Source organism: Vipera ursinii, assembly GCF_947247035.1.
Source record: "Vipera ursinii genome assembly, chromosome: 3".
In the NCBI taxonomy this organism is placed as follows: domain Eukaryota; kingdom Metazoa; phylum Chordata; class Lepidosauria; order Squamata; family Viperidae; genus Vipera; species Vipera ursinii.
The window spans coordinates 150,030,266-150,051,870 of NC_139516.1; the positions used below are offsets into that span (position 1 = coordinate 150,030,266).

At 38.2% G+C, this 21,605-nt stretch overlaps 1 protein-coding gene across 2 annotated transcripts in view; it reads left to right on the top strand.

Annotated features, from left to right (window-relative positions):
* Positions 1-18,028, top strand: part of CDKAL1 (CDKAL1 threonylcarbamoyladenosine tRNA methylthiotransferase) — a 307,006-nt gene extending 288,978 nt beyond the window's left edge. For both annotated transcript variants that reach the window (XM_083359500.1, XM_083359501.1), the window contains one exon: positions 17,542-18,028. In XM_083359500.1, the coding sequence (XP_083215626.1) occupies positions 17,542-17,733 (192 nt within the window). In that variant the 3' untranslated portion in view covers positions 17,734-18,028. The remainder of the gene's footprint in view (positions 1-17,541) is intronic.
* The last annotated feature ends 3,577 nt before the right edge of the window (positions 18,029-21,605 follow it).

Here is a 21,605-nt window from a genome sequence, read left to right on the forward strand (position 1 = left end):
TTGGATATGCCTGATGTAGAAGGGCCATTTTAGCTACAGAAGCAGTGACAATTGAATAACTGTGATCACTATTTAATATATGTGTTCATTTGTTTGTTTGTTTAGAAAATTTATATCGCCACCTACTCGCACATGGCGACTCAAGGAAGCGTACAGGACATAAAACCACAATATAAAAACAATTTAAAATAATAAAATAACCCTCCCCCCCATCTGCCCACCCTGGCAATAACATACATCCATACCAGCCATTTAATGGACTCCATCCCACTCCAGGTTCCCCAGGCCCACTGGCAGAACCATGTCTTCAGGGCCCTCCAAAAGAATGTTAGAGGGGGGGGCAGTCTATTTTCCGTAGGGATGATGTTCCAGAGGGAGGGAACCACCACCAAGATGGCCCTTCTTCTGGGTCCTGCCGGACATATCTCCTTAAGGGACAGGACCCAGAACATTTCTTGCCTACCTGCTCTTATATAACAATGAGTTGTCTGCTTGCTGATAAAGAGGAAAAACTATTCTTCACATATGGTATTCCTTACTATTATCTTTTTTTGTAAGCAGATTTTAAGTTTTAGATTTACCTGTTCAAAATTATCTCAGTGAAATGTGACTTGCATCCTTGTATCTCAGCTGAGCAACAGCTAAGCTAGGAATTGGTCTTCCAGAGTGTTACTATTAATCTTCAGCTTAGAAATAGCAGTTGAAAAAGTAAGGGCACCTGAGAAGTAGATAAATTTCCAAAGCTCTATTGTAGGAGCAACATATTGCCCATTCCTTCAGGGTTATTATGTACGTTAAGCATTAAAAAATGTGTTTATCTTCCTGGAAGATTCTTTTTTACCAGAAGAGTTTAACATGCATGTCTGCACATAAACAAAGGGGCTGAAAGTTTGGTAAGCCTGTAAGCATAGATTAATAGCTCAGAATTCCCTTGGAGTTAGATTCATGCTCCCGTTTCCTTAGAGATCCCTTTAGTATTTCAAACTACTGTGGTGGTGCCTGTGTCTGAGAAAGTAACAGCCAAAAATAACATCTGAAAACATTAACTAGTCAAGGTCAAAAAGTTTTTGTACTCCTTTCTACTCTGGGCCTGTCTCATATGGTTGTCATTTTCAACTGTCCCTCCTATGTTTTCTTTCTTTGAACCGGCGATAAGGTGGTTTTGGCATTACCAGTTTCTATGAAACTACACAGGGTTTCACAAAAGCAATTACGAAATACAAGAGAGAACCGGCTGTCAGAATTCCTACTAAGCTTGTAAATGCAACAAGAGACTCAGCTCCTAGGAATTACGTATATTGCCTACAGTGGTTGAGATTGTATGTATGTGATACAGATAGATTGTTTCCAGAGTAAACATTTTAAAGGATTTAATGTTACTAACCTGCAGACAGAAAGAAATTCTTTTTTTTTCTTCTTCCAATCCTAGTGATGCATGAGTATTAAAAAAGCATTCTTGCAAATATAATTATGGCATGCCTCTTGCTGTCTGTCTGTTACATATTGATAAGCTTATATTGCTGGCAGCGCTTCCTCTTCAGCAGCTCAAGTTGGGAGAACAGGAGAAATGCTGCTTTTCACATCTGAATGGAGGTTTGAATGTTTAGTTAAAAATTAGAATTTGACACGGTATGAAAAAGACAGGCATTTTTGAAATATATCTGTTTGTTTATTTGTCAGTTTATTTCTGACATTTATATCCTACCTTTCCTCCAAGAGTTCAGGGCAGCCCACTGACAGCGTCCCCCAATTCCACTTCCATAGCAACAACAATGTTAGATAGGTTGGACTGAGAGAATGACTGGCCCAGAAGCACCCAGTGAGTTTCCATAGCTAAGGATGGCCATGGTTTTCCTCGATCTCCCCAGTACTAATCAAACATCTTAGCCACTATAGTTTGCTCAAATCCCAAACTCATATCCAGGTTTTAGAGCAGGGGTCCTCAAACTTGGCCCTTTTATGCCTGGCTGAGGAATTCTGGGAATTGAAGTCCACAAGTCATAAAAGGGCCAAGTTTGAAGAGCTGTGTTTTAGAGTGAAAGTCCCAAGCCAATACAAAGATTTGTGTATGTTTGTTATTGAAATACAGGGGGGTCTCGGTTTAATTAGCATTCATTCCACAACCATTCAGGCATGTGATGATGCTGAATGAGTGCTAGCTACCACCAGTGCTCAAAGTCCTGACTATTGCAGCAGCCCTCTGGTCCTGTGCTTGTAATCTGGGCACTTAGCAACTGGCCATATTTCTGACTGTTGCAGCATCTTGTGGTCATGTGATCACATTTTGCAACCTTCCCTGCCAGCTTCCTACAAATAGAATCAATGGCAAAGCCAGAATGAAATCAGAAGTTGTGTTTATTTATTTATTTATTTATTAATGGGACTTATATCCCACCCTATCTCCCGAAGGACTCAGGGCGGCTAACAACAATAACATATAACAGAAATTAAGATAAAATTAAAATTAAAGACATCTGTGCAATAAATTAAAATTAAAAATAAATTAAAAATTGTAAACATAATTAAAATGCCTGTCAGTCCAGGTCAGCCAGGTGGAAAAGGAGTGTTTTGAGGCCGCGGCGAAAGGACCGGAGATCTTGGGTCATCCGAAGCTCAGGGGGGAGCTGATTGAGGTTTGTTTGAGGTCCTTGTTCACAGACCCCCAGGGTCCTCATTTAACTATGGTAATCGAGGGCTATTAAATTCAATATAATGCAAACACAAGCAATAGAAAATAATTCAACCAATGTCCTAAACTTCAAAAGAGCTGATTTTAACAAACTCAGAGAGAACCTAGGAAAGATTCTATGGATGAAAATCCTAAAGGGGAAAACAACTCAAGAAGCATGGGAAACTCTGAAAAATATGATCATAGAAGCCCAGCCCAGCACAATACCACCAAAAAAGAAAAACAAGAAAGTCAAGAAGAATCCAGCATAGCTGCACAAAGATCTCTCAGACAAACTGAAAGACAAAAAGGACAAGTACAAAAAATGGAAAGAGGGACACATAACTACAGCTGATTATCAGCAGACAGCCAGAACATGCAAAGACGAAGTCAGGAAAGCAAAGGCTCAGAATGAACAAAGACTTGCAACAGAAATCAAGGATAATAAAAAAAAGTTTTTTTCAACATATTAATAACAAAAAAAGGAAACTGTAAGTCCACTAAAGAGACAAGATAGCAAAGAAGTAACAAGCAATAGGGAGAAAGCAGAGCTGCTTAACTTATTTTTTACATCAGTCTTCACACACAAAGTAATTATAGCACAACATACCAAAAAAAATACTGCAAAAGACAAACTAGAAACAAAAATTAAAATAAGCAAGAAAATGGTAAAAAACCTTGATGAATATACTGTAAATCACCAGGACCCGACAGATTACATCCCAGAGTTCTGAAGGAGCTGGTAGATGTTATCTCAGAACCATTGCACCATATCTTTCAAAAATCCTGGAGCACTGGGGAAGTACCTAAGGATTGGAAAAGGGCTGATGTGGTTCCCATCTTTAAGAAAGGGGGGAAAATGGACCCAGGAAACTACAGCCCAATCAACCTAACATCAATACCTGGGAAGATCCTGGAAAAGATAATCAAAAAACAGATCTGCAAACAACTAGAAGCAAACAAAGTTATAACTAGTAGCCAGCATGGGTTTGTTAAAAATAGATTATGCCAAACCAATCTTATTTCATTCTTTGATAAAGTGACTAAATCAGTAGACCAGCGAAACGCTGTGGACATAGTATACTTAGATTTCAGTAAGGCATTCAACAAAGTAACCACAATCTACTGCTTGGTAAGCTAGAAAAAGGTGGAATAGACAACATCGACACCAGATGGATTTGTAGCTGGCTGACAAACCGTACTCTATGAAAAGTCCTCAATGGTACTACATCCACATGGAGAGAAGTAAACAGCAGGGTACCACAAGGCTCCATCTTAGGCCCAGTACTCTTCAATATTTTCATCAATGACTTAGAAGAGGGAATAGAAGGAGAACTCATCAAATTTGCAGATGACACTAAACTGGCAGGAATAGCCAACACTCCAGAAGACAAGCTCAGGATTCAAAAAGATCTTACAAATTGGAACAATGGGCCCTATCCAACAAAATGAGTTTTAATGTGGAGAAAAGCAAAGTTTTACATTTAAGTAGGAAAAATCAAAGATAATAAGTACAGATTAGGTGAGACCTAGCTCAAAAACAGTAACTGTGAGAGGGACCCTAGAGTCCTAGTGGACAATCACTTGACTATGAGCCAGCAATGTGCAGCAGCAGTCAAAAAAGCTAATACAATCCTGGGTTGCACAAACAGAGGGATAGAATCAAGATCACACGAAGTATTAGTACCGCTTTATAAAACCCTAGTGAGACCACACCTGGAATACTGCAGCCAATTTGGGTCACCATACTACAAAAAAGTTGTTGAGAGCTTGGAAAAAGTTCAGAGAAGAGCAACTAAGATGATCCAAGGCCTGGAGACTAAAACATATGAAGAACGACTGCAGGACTTGGGTTTGGCTAGTCTAAAGAAAAGAAGAAATAGGGGTGACATGATAACAGTATTCCAGTATTTGAGGGTCTGCCACAAAAAAGAGTGGGTCAAATTATTCTCCAAAGCAACAGAGGGCAGGACAAGAAACAATGGCTGGAAGCTGACCAAAGAGAGAAGCAACCTGGAATTAAGGAGAAACTTCCTAACAGTGAGGACAATTAACCAGTGGAGCAGCTTGCCTTCAGAAATCATGGGTGCTCCATCACTGGAGGTTTTTAAGAAGAGGCTAGACAGTCACTTGTCTGAGATGGTATAAGTTCTCCCGCTTGAGGGGGGCTGGACTAGAAGACCTCCAAGGTCCCTTCCAGCTCTGCTCTATTCTATTCTATTCTATTCTATTCTATTCTATTCTCTCCAACTGTCATCGCTACATGACTCAGTCACACAACATCGTTCTTTACAATTACATTGCTTAGTGACAGAAATTCTGATCCCAGTTACTATTGCTAAGCGGAGATTACCTGAACAAGGGAAGAGCAAACTATCCTTTTTGACTTATACTGAACTTCCTAGAAGTCAGTTTAATTCTATAAATTATAATCTTATTTGATGCAAAATAAAAATTATGTTCATAAATATAATTTTAATTGAATTCTTTCATAAGCTTGCTGCTCTTCTGACTTCAGATATGGGTCAGATACAACATTGGTGGTGAATGTGAACTAACTGTTCTTATAGCCGTGTTTTTAGTATAATAAATAATGACTTGCTGTATTTTGGGGATATGCTTTATTAAAAATATTTTTATGGGTGTTATATCAAGATAGCAGAATAAATAAAATGGAGTATACATGGGTGGAATATGGCCACCATACATTCAAATAACAGAGATTTTTCTGGCAAGCAATCTACTCAGCTCTTTCTGGAAAATGGTTATAAACATGGGGTAGGATCTCAACTTTCCAATTTGTTTCAAAATAGTTCTATTAAACTAGAATCTGAAGTTGTCAATGCCCTTCTTGGCAGCTTCCCATAGATGTTTGTTGACTGCCATGGACTGATACGGCTGTTATTATGTATTTAATGTTTATAAAGCGCCCAACATTTTTGAACTGCTCTGTGCAAAACCTCAAAATAGACGACACTTGCTCCCGACAAACTGAAAGTAATCAACATGATACAAAAAAGGAAAACAGATAGAGTGGAAATAGACAACAAGCACTGGAGCAATAACTCCTTAGCTCCTTCTTTAGCAAAGATTGAGGCATGGTTCTCTTCTTTCCCTTAGAGCGATACCTCAGTTTCATGGACTACTGAGGAGGAAGGATATCTGTTAAATCTGTACATTGACATAAATGTTAAAAAAAAGTCAGTTGCAGAATTACAGAAAGTATGGAAATGGATGAAAAGCAAATGATGCCACCTGACTGGACACACATCAGATTTGTCTGTTGTTGTTTTTATTTATGTATTTATATCCCACCTTTCTTATTTTTATAAATAACCCAAGGTGGGGAATAGACCTCAAACTCCTTCATCCTATTTTCACCACCACCACAACCCTGTGAGGTGAGTGGGGCTGAGAGAGAATGACTGGTCCAAGGTCACCCAGCAGGCGTTTATGCTCTGCTTGATTGTATGAAGCAAATGCTACCTTTTATCATCCTTTCTACGCCATACGATATATCATGCAGTTCTGTATGATACATTTATTTCTTTGTTTTTCTGCCGCTCATCCATTCGAAGGACCCAAAGCAATATACAATGAACAATGGATGTTAAAATCAAAAGTGCTAAAAAGTAATTAAAATACAGCTCATTTTAAAGAAGTCAGAAAGATGGGCTGAACTTGGCCATTTGTTTTTGGGTTAGCAGTATATATTTATTATTCATTGAAAAGTGACATGAATCAGTCTCTTGTCAAACAACATTTTTTGAACTGTTGTATGGAGATTCTGTGCACAATCAGACACAATCTCACACAGATTTCAGAAAAATGAATAGAGTCATAAATAGGGCAGGTTTCCTAAACTGAAGTACTTTACTGCAGTGTCTCATAGAAAAAGTGTGTGTAGATGGATTAGATAAATCTAAATAAATAGTTCTTTATAAGGCTTGAATAGAGCTAGGCATGAAGGGCAAAATTTAATTTGAAGCATGCATGAGCATGAACAAACAAAGCATCTGTTGGAAATCTTAAGCAAAACCCTTCTTTTCCTGAGATTATATGTCAGCTGCTTAGGGCAGTCACATAAACCCAAGAAAAGATAAGATGCTGTATGCACAATCTTGTAGACTCTGAATCATATTTTGCTTTTTGAATCCAAATCTCAGCACAGCCGTACCAAATATAGAAGATTGTGACTTTTTAAGACTTTTTATCTCTAAAAACACACATTGTAGAAAAAAATCTTCCTGATAGAATATGTAGTATTTTGGCCACTTATCACATCACTCAACAATAAAATAGGACTGAGGATCCTCTAATTTGCTCAGCTACAGTAGTTTAAATCACAGTGATAGGCAAAGGCCAAGGCTTTTTGTTACATATACTAGTAGCATTTCTGTGGGATTGTTCCAGTACTGATTAGGTCAGATAAACCTTCCTTTCCTATCACAATAATTCCCAGAACTTGGTATTTCAAGTAAAAGTTTCTGTTAATGACTTTTAAACTTGACTGAGCATGAAATTAAAAAAGATTCTCAAGTTACTCCCTCAGGTGCTTAGATGCACACCAGCTGGCACAGAAAGAATCTCAGCCTCTTGCAAATATTAGAAGACTCTAGAGCTTATGACAGTTTGATATAAAGAAATATGCTGCACTTAAGAAGTATCAGTATAGCCTATTGCTGGAGGCTGTTGGGCTCATAGTTGTTTGATCAATGTCTTAATGCCAAGTTGTCCATCAGCACAATGCCGTTGGCATCTGGAATATTTTAATGATGCCAGGCCCTACAATTCCTAATTACCTGACAGATCCTTAAGAAGTCTTGCTGGCAGAGGAAGGGTTTTCCAATCTGGAAAAAAAACTTACATAGATAAAGCATATTCTTGAATCCCACAAATCCAAGAGAGCTCAGGCAAGAAGAGGCATAAAAAAAGCAGACAAAGAATTAGAGGAAAGTAAGAACATCAATAAAAATCTTTGGATTGACAATGGAGGGATCAACGATAACTTTGGTGAAAGTAATCTTGGTAGAGTGCTACTAGGAGAAGGCAGATTGGAGAGGTGCCAAAATTGCAGCTGCAGAAGTGAACTTCAGGATGCCAGAATGAGCAGCTGGAAAGAAATTGGAACAGTATTGAGAAAAGATAAGAGGTCAAAAATGTATATTTATTTTTTGTTTCTTGGTTATTGAATGGGTCATACCGCAAGTTTACATTCAATAGAAATGATCTAATGTAGAAATGGAAAAGTGATGAGGAAGATGGTAAAATAATAGGTTCAAGGGGTGGATGTGAAGCAATTTGGCGAGGAGCTAATTGTCAGGTTGTAAAAAAAAAAGGTAGAGGGTGATGTAGGTCAAAGGAAAATTAGAAAAAAAAGAGGAGCAATGGGAAAAGAAGATGGAGTCATTGAGGTCACCTTACAAGGCAAAATTGTGAGGAAGGGGGGGAAACTGACTGACAAGGTATCTGATTAGAGATACCTAGAATTGGTATGGATGAAAGGAATATGTATTGTTTCACCAGATGGCTGGCAGATGAGGAAGAAACCATTACTTTTCAGAGGACAAAATTAGCTACCGTATCTCTTTATCGTTTATTGTTAGATGATACAGTTTCTGAAAAGGAAAAAAGATGTTGACAGTAAATGACAAGGAATTAATTATTATATAGTATCATAGTATGCAACCCTCTATAAGGTACTTATTGCAGCTATGCAGTGCTTTGAATTCTGTTAGGAAAAGATCCTTTGAAATATGGGATCACAAAAGCAGCACCTGACTGCAATTCATTAAAGCAGCCACATCTGTTTCAGGTTTGTATGGTTGCTGCAAGGAGGTTTATTAAGCTATGTTTTTTCATTTAATTGTTCTATTTTCATTTACAAGTGCATAGGTTTCTGCCAAATCAGAGTATCGCTCCTTGTGTTTCCACACTGTCTGATACATATAGCTTATGCTTGTTGATAAGAACTCATGAAAAGCTGGGACCTGACCAACACATGCAAATTGTAATTTGTAATTTAAGTCAGGTGCATCATAAATGAAACAGTAAACGTGAATAAAAGTTTAGTACTACTGGCACATATCATATCAGAATTATTCAGAAAATAATCTGAAATGCATTTGATCATTCAGTACATTGGGGTTTTTAATAATTTATAATATACCTTATTAGCATAGCCTTATGCTTCAACTATGTTGTTGCCAAAACAAGGTGAAAGACCATTGCCAATGCCTTGCCTTGTGATTGGGGAGTTTCCTTGTCTTTGGGAATTTCCCCTCCATCCTCAAAAATAATCCATTTCTCATATTTGATTAACAAACCCTCTCCCTTGTTTCTTCTTTGGCATATTTCTTTTTCTATGAGTTTGTTCTTTCTAACCAGGGATCATTAAATTTATGAGGCATTTCTGTTCTCTTTTCAGTTGTTTCTTTCTAAGGAAAAACGTACGTTCCGTGCTACCTAGTAAAAAAAATTAATAATTAAAATACCATCATTATGGGATATTTTTAAGACCATGTCAGACTCTCCTGTCCCATTAAATCTAAAAGTTCCATTAAAAATGAGCCTTAAGATGCCTTCAGTTGTAAGCATTAGTTATAATTTTAAAACAATTCAGGATGTAATTTTGAAAGTACATTTTGAGTGACTTTGGCAATGTATGCAAAATGTTGCATCAAATCAATATATACTTTGGCTTTTATAATTTTAATATGCATATGCTTTTATACTGAACATAGGAAGCTTAAAGAAATACCTTGAAAAATATGTGCTGGGGCATTCTCATGAAGATATAATTAACACATAATGGTAAATCAAACAAGTTTAGCTTTAAGATTTTATTCACAGGTTTTTTTCTGATAGAATTGCTCTCACTTGGGTTTAAACTCAAGATGAGCAGAGTCCCATGAAGTGATTGGTATGACCTCTTATGATGGCATTTGGATCTGTGAATTCTGAAGAGGAGGATAGGTTTTTCTGCAGCATGAGCCTGGCCTTCTGTGGATGGAACCATATCTTTCCTGGCTCTTTTGGGCAACAAGGAAAGACGTAACTGTTTGGATTCAAAAGCTGGTAAATATCTATCTTGGGAGGGCATCATGATAGGTCCCTGGAAAGAGGCAATGCTGTGTCTACTCATGAAGAACAGTGGTGGGATTCAAATACCTGAACAACTGGTTCTCTGCGTGGATGCAGGCCTGGGCGTCCAAGGCCTAGAATAGACTTCGGGAAGTGGAATCCACACATTTCCGGTGAGCCGTTCTAGGCCTGGGAGGCCTCCTCCAGCCAGTTCTCCAAACTCAAAAAAAATTAGCTACAGGTTCTACTGAACCGGTGCAAACTGGCTGAATCCCACCGCTGATGAAAAAGCTTCTCTAGTTCCAATCATATTGTGCTTTTTTAAAATGAGGCTCTCCACTAAGATCAGTTAGGTGCATTTTTGGACCTCTTGTGAGGTTTGGGACTTAGTTTTACTGCTTTACAGTAGTTCTTCAACTTCCTTACTGAGATTATTTAGTTGGCAGTGCAGAAGAAGGAGAACTTGAGCTGGTGGCCATTCCTGTATGGGGTGCTTCAGGCTTTAGCTGTTTGCCCTCTATTCTTTAACATCTGTATAAAACCATTGGAAGAGGTTATCATTAGCTTTGGATGAAATGTCATCAAATGCTGATGATACCCAACTGCTTAATGTCATCCCTAGGTTTAGCAGAGATGCAATAAAGGCCCTGACCTGGTGCTTGGAAGCTGTGAGGAAAAGGGTGGGAATAAAATAAAATAAAGCTTAAACCCAGTAGGATAGAGATGTTGTTTACACAAAAACCACTCTTCGATTAATACTAGCACTTCCTCTGAAGTATCTGGTCCACAGTTTGGACGGTCTCCTGGACTCAATGCTATTGCTAGAGAAGTAGTGGAGACCATGTCAAGGAATCAGGGGAGCCTCTGCTCAGCTTCAGCTGATGAGCCAGTTGTAGCCTTTCTTGGAATGGAAACTTTCTTGGCAACTCTTTAGTGATTAATGTCCTTGCGTCTACAATCTGCATTGCATTTTACATGGGGCTGCCTTTGAAGACTATCTTGGAATTATATTTGGTACAGAACACTTTTGCCTGAAGTTAGTGATGAGTGTCACTACAACAATGTGATCAGAGTTCTGGGATGCTCCACTAATTTTATTTATTTGTTTGTTTATTCAATTTATATAGCTGCCCATCTCGCTATCATGACTCTGGGCGGGTTCCAAAGTTAAAAATTCAGAAATTAATACCAAAAAAATAAAATAACCATTAAAAACAATAAAACTATTAGAAACGTAAAACAGTGGAAGAGGACATTCGTTTTTCTAAAAGTACAACCACTCAATAATCTCTACACTAATATGCATTTCTCTACCATCTGGAAATCTGTAATTTTTACTATTATTGCTTGAGGAAGCTTTTTTTTAAGGATTCTTGGATTGATCTGGGGATTCAATTGGCCATTCTTATTTTTGTGATTCTATTATACATATTCCCATATTTTTCTAACTAAATATTTATAGGGATTTTTGTATTATTTTCAATATCTTGCAAAGAAAGTATTGTATTAATGAGATATGCTTTAATTGACATAAACTAGAAGAAACAATGTTAGATCAGAATAAGTACTGCATTGTAATATTTTCATAATTGCGTTTTAGGAAACATAGCAAATAATATCTAAATGTATGTGCTACAGAGTTACAACAGCTCATGACAGTTTCAGGTATAGGTTTTGCTGGCTTGCTTATTTGTATGACCGTGATATATACTCTGAAATATTTTATATATATATACACACACACACATACATACTGCTGACAGTAATTAGGACCAGGAACTCTGTCACTAAATGATGCAATCATAAGTCAGGATGTCACCTAACCATGCCAGTTTATGATTGCAGTTCCAGAACTATGCAATAGTTCAAATAGTTTAAACTATTTGAAAATAAAGCAATGGTTTATTTATTATCCATAGATAAGATAGGGTGGCTTTTACTAGTGCAGAAAAACTTCAGGATAACAGCCATGCTTCTCTGATCTCTGTCACTTTTTTGAGCAAGCTTAGTTGTAACACTATTTACTTGTTACAGAAGTTCGTTTTTTGCAAAGACTTTTCTTTGTTTTTTGGTAATTTATGTTTGAGTATTTTCCTGAACAAAAGGTGAAACTTTGTAAGCATTTCTACAGCCCAATTAAAGCCTTGAAATTATTATGACATCTCCATATAAAAATACAGCTAGGGGGTCTATCTGCCAGTCTAGGAGATGAAAGTTTCTCTTGGTGAAACAGAGGAATTGCTGTTCAGTCTTATTTAACTCTTTCCTGAGTACCTATAGAACCAAGGAGTTGTCCATAATGGTTTCATCTAACCTTTGGTCTAAAATACAAGAGTAACTTCAGTATTTCTGAATATTCCTTTTTTTTTTTTGCACAGCCTACATTGCTTGTGCATTGAATTCTCAGTCATCATTTCCAGAATTTAATACAAATCTGAGCACGTGTTCTGATTTTATATTTTCCCAGAGCTATACAGGGTTTTTTTCTCAGACATATATATTTGTTGTTCTTTAATAATGCTTTGGAAAATACCCAGTAGTGCTTTTTATCAAATCAAAATATTATGAAATTTGATTTTCTAATCAATCAGTGATGTTTTGACATAACAATAAAATTCATAGTCAAAAGAAGGAGAGTGGATTTATGATCATATTAAATGAAAGACTCCTGCTGAAATTCTATACATCTCTTTTCAAACTAAGGTACATATATATATTAAAAATAAGTACTACTGAATTTTTCCTTGTTAATGTGTATATCATTGCAGTCTAAATGGAACCCTTGTTCTTGTGAAATTATGAAATGTTAGTTTAGGGACCTAAATGCATTCACTTAATCTAGAGTATACTGTAAATCGATAAAAAAAATTTTTTTAAATAGACATCCAAGGAAATAACTGATGCCACAAGTGAATACTGTTATGTGCAAGCTTTTCTTCCAGATTTAATCAGTCTACCAAATGAAATCTATTATGAAATAGCTTTTGTTGCAAATTAGCAAAATGTTTAATAACTGACACTCTGTAGTTTCCAGTTTATTTCTTCATATAAAGGTTAATTAGCTTTGACTCTGGGAATGGAATACTTGTAACCAGTTATTAATTTTTCAAGATTCATTAGGCAATTTATTTTAATTACTCTCACTGTCATGACACAGAAATAACCATCTATTTAAGTAATATTGTATGATGAACTCTAATACTTTCTTCTGACTGGTAGATGTAGATATGATATGTAGATATGAAGATATGTGTTAGGTTTCTTTTTCTCCACACTTTTTAAAGTAATGTTCCATAGGTTCTCTGAGTTCCTGTAGTTAATCTTTGCATCATGGTTACCCTAGAGATTTAAAAAGGATGTCTCTGCTGTCCTCACTCTCCTACCAAATTTCCATCACTGACTTTAATTACTATTTTTCTTGCCAAATCCTATGCTAAGCAGAGTTCTAAAGATGCTGGGGGGGGGGGTTGAGTGGTTCTCTCGATACAGGGAGATATAAGAGGGAGATATAAGAGGGAGATATACAAACAGTTGTCGGGGCTGCATCCGGCATGTCTGATGCCATCTCAGAAAACACATAGTTGAAACTTGACCATTACAGCCAGTATCAGTTTCAAGCGATATGGCATCACAAAGCCACATTGAATGATGGCACCATCATTCGAAGATTTGCATTTTTATAATGCTTTGGAAAGAGGGAACAGTGTTGGCATCCCATAAGCTTTGGCATCCTAGGCCAGTGCTTACTTGGCCTCAACCTAAAGTTGGCTGTGGTTGCTTCAAATTTATTTTAAGGAAAATCAGGATTTGGGGGAGCAGGTACTTGAGCCAGATTTCTAGGGGATCCTCTGAAAATACTGTAACAGCTCGGCTAATGATCTAATTAATATAATGGACTTTTTTTCCTGAAGTCTAACCAGGCAGGCTGTATCTATGCATGAGTGATGGCAAAACTACAATCCTTTATTCAGATTGTCACCATTCAGGAAAGATTAAGGGTATCAAAATTGTGGATGCCAAAAATCCAGAATCGAATGCCCACTCAGTTAATGAACTCCCAAGTCCTAGGCGCAAAAATTAAAAGACTCATAGCTTATGACTGAAGGACTAAGATCCATCCATCCCACGCTGTTTTATTCTGAATGATAGCAGCTCCTCAAATTCTCAGACAGAAATTTTTCCAAGCTTCCTACCTAAAAGGGTCTTAATTTAAAAAGCAGGTAATAAAGTTTTTAAAAATCAGAGTTAATAAAGGAGGAAGAAGAGGACACTGACCAATCACTTCTTTGTTGTGGATATGTCCATATAGCTATTAGAAGTGAAGTTTCACTCAAACTCCTTCTTTTCTTTTGTTCCTGTTTAAATCCTTCAGTTTCTGTATTCCAGTTATAGGAGTCCCAGGTTTCTGCTATACCTATTAAATCATATTTGCCTTCCTATACTAAGAATTCACTTGTTTATTTCCTATAGTCAATCATTGTATAGATAGCAAAGGCCATGAACCTATGTCCTTCCTCATTTTTTACTGATTTAATAGGCCCCATTAAAGGAACATTTTCACTTCCTTCTCCATTCCTTTGTCTAGGATTCTTTCTTCGGGGTTCTTGTCTCGAAACTCCAGAAAATTCAGCTTATATCCTTCCTCATCAAGCTTGCCATTCTTTGGCCAAACACTTTTTAGCAGTCCTTCCTTGTGAGTTCAGTCATTTTGCTTGTTGTTGTTGTTGTTGTTGTTGTTGTTTCTTGGTGCAGGCCCATTCATGGATGATCTTTTAGTTTTCTATTAATACTGTTCCAAGCTAGATAGAAATGGATATGGAGATTGCTTTCTGGGTTAGATTAGTTGTTACAGATTCTTAAGGAAAGGGCCTAGGGCATAACTACCCTTCAGCTGTAAGGACAAGGGGCCATTATGACCGGGTGGTCAGAGCTCTTCTGTGATTTCACTCTAGTTTTTATTATTGTTGTTGTTGTTGTTGTTGTTATTACTGAATGTACCCGATCTTTCTCTTTATAAACATTTAATTCATCTTACAACAATGAAAAAAACAAAAAACAAAATCAGTACAGAATCGGTATCATTAGAATAACTTCCACTTTAAAATATTGACAAAAGAGATGGCTTTTGCTGGTTTCCTAAATTCTGAGGAGGGGAGGGAGAGACCCATTGCACCTCATTGGAGCAGGTATGCCATAGCTGGGAGCCATGCAAGAGAAGCCCCCCCCTTCTCTCTCTCTCTCTCTCACACACACACACACACACACACACAGAGAGAGAGAGAGAGAGAGAGAGAGAGAGAGAGAGAGAGAGAGAGAGGAGACAGCCAGGTTTCTCATACAAGAGGCATTTTCAGAAAGCTTTTCTGGCTAATCTCAGTAAAGGGCAGGCAATTTGTCAGCTTTTTACTTTGTAATGGTCAATCCTAGTAACTTAAATTGTGCCCTATAAGTAAATGGTTGGCATAGCAGACCTGTCAGTTCAGCATCTTGTGATCCATATAAAGGTAAAGTAAAGGTTCCCCCGCACATGCATGCTAGTCGTTTCCAACTCTAGGGGCCGGTGCTCATCTCCGTTTCAAAGCCGAAGAGCCAGCGCTTGTCCGAGGACGTCTCCGTGGTCATGTGGCCGGCATGACTAGACGCCAAAGGCGCACGGAACACTGTTACCTTCCCACCGGAGTGGTCCCTATTTTTCTACTTGCATTTTTACGTGCTTTCGAACTGCTAGGTTGGCAGAAGCTGGGATGAGTAACAGGCGCTTGCTCTGTTACGTGGCACTCGGGATTCGACCCGCCAAACTGCCGACCTTCTGATCGACAAGCTGAGCCACCGCGTCGATATACCATATATATATCCATACACCTTGTGCCAATTAGCATCCTGTCTATCACATCTTGCCTCATTTGGAATTCCAGACACTTTTCAAAGGTAACCCCATATAAAGGGGATTGCGCCACTAGCCATAGCCTGTTGAGCAAGGCATGCACTACTCCACTAGGGCCAGGGTCTAGGTGAGGTATTGCACTTTGTCTTCTGTTGATGCTGCACAACTGCTCCATTGCTTACCTGCCATGGTGGGTGGTGTTCTGTCTCGGATTGCAGACTCATGCACGCAGATGCAGCTACCAAGGAATTGAAGTATTTATTTAAACCAACAGATAACAGTAGGTAAGATTGTAAATCAAAGTCTGTGCAAAGAGTGCTTGCTTAAATAAGTCCATTTGAAATAGAAATAGAATACTCCAAATTCATTCTAGGAGTCAAAGAGCCAAGTTGGGTATTCAGCCGGTCCAATAGTCAATGATTCAAGAACATGGAAAAACAGGAACAAGAGTCATGAGCTGGAATTTTGAACAGTTGTTTCCAACAAAGACTGAAGGCAAAAGAGTTACATACATTTTTTCTGCAGACAGTTGGCTGCAATTACTTAGGCCTTGCCCTTTGTCTAGTGAGGAGCCATATTGAGTAGTGTTGCTCTGCTAGCTACTCCATGCACTGAGACAACCTTGACAACCTTCTTGTATCCTGTTTGAAGTAGAACTGCTATCGTCCATTGTTTCTGCTTAATAGTATCTTTGTACATGACTTATTTTCAAGAGGACATAGTGAGATAGAGATCTGGTATGATGCCCCTGTGCATGCAGTACCCTACCAATTCCTCTTGCTGGAAATTATCAACGAGATCTATTATTTCATTCAAGTAAACTCCAATTGGAGAAACAAAATAACCTTTATAGTAGGTGAAAGAACAGCTACCTTCTCTGGGCTGTAGGCCGTTCAAGAGATATGGAGAATATCTGCAGAACCTGAGGCTGATATTGAATTGTACACTCAGCAGAAATCACATAAAGTAGTTTAGCTGGGATACAGAAAGCAAAATTATGTAGTAGCTAAGGCTGAAAAGGGGCCAGTTCAAGTAAAAGAAATCCATCCAAGGAAGGGCTGAGAAACAACATAAGCATTAAAGAGCTGACTAAATGTTTGGGCATCATAGGAGAATCGGGTGGATCCACAAAGAAAAGGAAATATAAACCAGACTGAGACGGTAGAAAACTCTGGTCTCACTTTGATAGTCTGGTCAAGCTAGCAAATGGAGGGATTGAAATTTCACCAAGAAGGATTTGTTGCTAAAATATTATCACAGCTCAGGTCTGTATCAGATGAAGCAGTGGTGGATTCTGAGCACCTCATGCACATCACTTTCTTTCTGAAAAAGTATGCACAGGTATCCAATAACATACTTTTAAAATTCTGGTACTGGGAAATTGCATCTAGCCTCAGCTTCCCCATCTATATGCTCCAATATTCATACATAGTGAATAAATACACATCATCATCACATTGTGGTTCTCAAATCCAATCAGTAAAATGAATGTTTCAGTGAAGTTTCCTCCTGAGAGAGAGGAGGAAAGAACTGTAGAGAGAATATTGGGACACGCTGAGCTGACATACTGTGGGACAGAAATAATGATCAGACTCGGTTGTGCGGTACTGTGTAAGTGACAGCAATGCTGCTGATTCACTTTAGCATTGACTTTGGTCTTGTAACGACGCTAAAAACGAATGAATTGACATGATTTAAAACAGTCGGATTTGAGGTCTCTAGCTGATGATAGCTGTATTGTTTTAGCAGTTGATGTCTTTGAAGAGATTAATCAAGTTTTTCCACTTATAGTAAGATGAAAGAAGGATTAGCTTATTCAGACTTAATGTAAAATATCCTTTGTGCTTGATACGTGCCAAATGTTCTCGGCAGTTTTTCTCAATTTAATTTCTGCATTTCTCCACAGGAGTTCAGACATGCACTGGAGAATGACTCAGAATCAAAAGCCTGTCCATCTGTTGAGCGGCAAATCGTACAATTGAGCCACTGGATGGTGATGCAGTTGCCTTGGCAACACGAGGGAAAACTGCTGAAGATGCTGTCACTAAGTGTGGCTCTTCTAGCAGTTCTTACTGCCTTTTACTATGGAGACATTTAAATAGAAAACTGTGCCAAATGGTTATTCCATCAATAGATAACAGCTTGCCTGTTGAGAACTTCAGAATCTAATGTTTGATAATCAGAATCTATATAAAGCTTTCCTGAACTGGTAGAAATTCTTTGGGTTGTTGTTTTTTTTTAATCAAGATTTCAACACCTCATTTTTTCATAAAATAACTTCATTTCCTTAAGCACCTGAAGGTTTTTAGAAAGTTACAACTATATTTCTTAAATAACAGCTAATTCCTTTTTATTGTGCTTACCTGAGGCCTTATTAAAAAGAATCTTTAAAGCACCTTGAGTCACTCTTTGTTCGGTAATGGAAATAATCAGCTCAAAATCGTCAGGCCACTAAACTTATACATAATCTTTATAATCATAGGAACACCCATGATCCAAACCAACAGCAAAACTGTTGTCTGATAGGTATTTAAATACACAGAGACACAAAGTAGTTGACTCACTCAATATTTAAAAACTTTAATGTTTTCCTTTTCACTTTGAGTGTTCTTCATCTTCCATGATCAATGCCTGGTTGATTCATATAAGCTTCTTTAAGCAAAAATGTAATCAATTTCATTTACTACAGTTTATACACATTCCAGGCAATAAAACATTCTGGACTTATTTCTGTAGAAGGCTCCCTTACCATAAGAGAATCCCTCTCTTCCTCCTACAGCCACGGAGGAGGAATGTTGTCATCTTTTATTGTCCAACACATTTGAAAAAGCATTGCTTCAAAGAAGGTAGTGCAGGTCACCATATTGACAAACATCTCAGGACCTCTCCCCACTTTTGTAGCCTGCTTCAGATATTCTAAAGTTGTAAACCACTGCCAATTAAGGGAAAGGCCCCGTTTTTGCAAGGAAGGCCAACGTTCTTAGTTCTATACTGGGTAGACTTTATGGTCCCAGGAGTTTCATGGGAATTGACCCTTTGAGGAAGCCAGCAACCATAGAGTGTTTTCAGGACAGGAGCCAGAGCATCTGCTTTTACTTACCTGCTGAGATTATTTTGTGGTCGCATGGCCCTTCAAAACATTTGGCAGTAAGTCAGAGCAGACAAGTGGGGAGGACGGAAATTTTAAACTATTCTCTCTAGGAAATTCAACGAGCGTGAGATCATTCCTAGCCTAGACTTGAGAAAGGGTTCACTAAAAGACAGTAACGAGGAGCTAGTAATTCTGTTTATTTAGTCTATTCTTCATTTTTGTGAGATTATGTACTAATACATTCCATACTGAATAATCTAAAATTACAGAAAATATAAAAAAAATATCCTCCATTTACCTTAAAAGAGAGCTGTAGAAAAGAATAAAAGTGCCAAATTAATTTGCCCTTCAAATGTACATGATAAAATCTTATTATTCTGCTTTAAAATTACCTAATCTGTATTTATATTTTATGCATACAGTGAAGGACATTTAAAGTCATACTTTAAGATTGATTCAGACTGAGTGTTGTTTATAACAACCTGTGAGTTGTGTACCTTCTGAGCTCAGCCACCTCTGTCACATTTCGGCCTGTAGTTTTCAGGACATCTGACAATTCCTGTTTGTTTCAGTCCCAGTCCAAACTCCTAGAAAGCTGAAGTTATATTTGAATTACAGCAAGTAATATTTAAACTGGCAGCAACTGGCAATTCTGATATTGAGCTTAGATGGAGCCATTACCCAGAATTCCTCTGTCCTGTTTGAGAAGCAATTACAATTTCACAGGTTGGAATTAAAATTCCCTGCAGTATGCAATAGAGTAACAAACTGTCAAAGTGATTTCAAGCTGCTAATCTCTCACTGTGGTATGAGTGAAAATAGAATTTCTCATATCCCATGTATAGGGCTGGCAACTTCAAAAGCTCTGGATTCCTTCAAATCAGAATCCATGTGGGAAAGCAGCATAGTCTGCCCACACATATGATGTTCCTAGTATGGGATGTTCTGTTTTTTAAAAAATATACATATAAGGAAGAGTGTAAAAAGGTAAAGGTAAAGGTTCCCCCCCATATGCGTGCTAGTCGTTTCCGACTCTAGGGGCCGGTGCTCATCTCCGTTTCAAAGCCGAAGAGCCAGCGCTTGTCCAAGGACGTCTCCGTGGTCATGTGGCCAGCATGACTAGACGCCAAAGACGCACAGAACGCTGTTACCTTCCCACCGTAGGGGTCCCTATTTTTCTACTTGCATTTTTACGTGCTTTCGAACTGCTAGGTTGGCAGAAGCTGGGACGAGTAACAGGCGCTCACTCTGTTACGCGGCACTCGGGATTCGACCCGCCAAACTGCCGACCTTCTGATCACAAGCTCAGCGTCCTAACCCACTGAGCCACCGCGTCCCTAAGGAAGAGTGTAATGTGTGTCAATTCGAGTAGCCACCAAGACCCACAGACCACCCCTTACATTGGTAAATAGGATATTATCTGGTTTGATAAAATAATATAATTCTCATATGTACCTTGTTAAAACAATAGATTCTAGTAGCTCAAATTAAAATGGGCTTGTAGGGAAAGAGAGCTGCACAAAACAACTTCCAAGAGTTGTAATAGTTACAAATATTATTTCTGCATATGTATGAATAACACACATTTACATATATTTCTCTTGGAATGTGCATCTCTGATTTGTTTGTTTATATTTAAATAATTTATATGGCCTCGCGTCTCACAACAGTGACTCTGAGTGGCATACACGGATTAAAACACATAATCAGACCAAGTATAGCCCTAGGGTATTTTCCAGAAGAATATATTTTGGTGCTAGACAGAGGAAGCTCAGATGGAAAACATGAGTTGCCTTAAGATATATAGCATGTCTATAAAGGCAGTGATTGTGCACTATCATATACAATTTGCAGTGAAGAAAAAGGCAGCTTGTCTTTGAAAGAATCTAAAAATTTACACAGGGTGATAGGTTCTAGCCCAAAACTGGGTATAGGAAAAGGAAGAAAATCTCTTAAGGTTTCATATAAATTTCCAGTGTAGTGGGGTAAACCATCTCCCAGAATCTTTTTGGGAAGGCAGCCATATTATTTCAAGATCACCAGTAAGTTTTGCTATAATTCTTTAGTCATATATCCTGGACTAGAAAATGGCTTTGTAATCACTGCTGTTTCACTATTCATTACTGATGAAATTACGTTTCATAAATATTAAAGTCCGGTGGCAGATCTTAGGTAAAGGTAAAGGTTCCCCTGTTCATGTGTGCTAGTCGTTTCCGACTCTAGGGGCCGGTGCTCATCTCCGTTTCAAAGCCGAAGAGCCAGCACTTGTCCAAGGACGTCTCCATGGTCATGTGGCCAGCATGACTAGACACCAAAGGCGCACGGAACGCTGTTACCTTCCCACCGTAGTGGTCCCTATTTTTCTACTTGCATTTTATGTGCTTTCGAACTACTAGGTTGGCAGAAGCTGGGATGAGTAACAGGCGCTCGGGATTCGACCCGTCAAACTGCCAACCTTCTGATCAACAAGCTCAGTGTCCTAACCCACTGAGCCACCGGTGGCAGATCTTAAAATGCATCAAAATATAGGTGAACTGCTGTTTTAGAAATAAACTGCAGCAAGAGGAATTCCAGCTTCCTTACCTGTTCAGGTATGATATCAAAACAAGAACTGTTTTCTTTTAGCAATCAATTTCCAAAATACATCTAGCTTTTTTTTTCCTTTTCCTTAATTATTTGCCCAAACTTTCCTCTTAAAAAAGTCTTTGTCAGCTTACAAAACAGAAAGCACAGTCTTTGCTGCATTTTTTCAGTCGGCAACATCTGGGCCAAAAGCTGATTGCTGAGCAACCAGGCTTGATAAACCAGGAAGTATATGGGGTTGGCTGCTAGAGAGCACTAATAATATTTTAGAAAGAGTATTGCTTCTCTTGTAATTG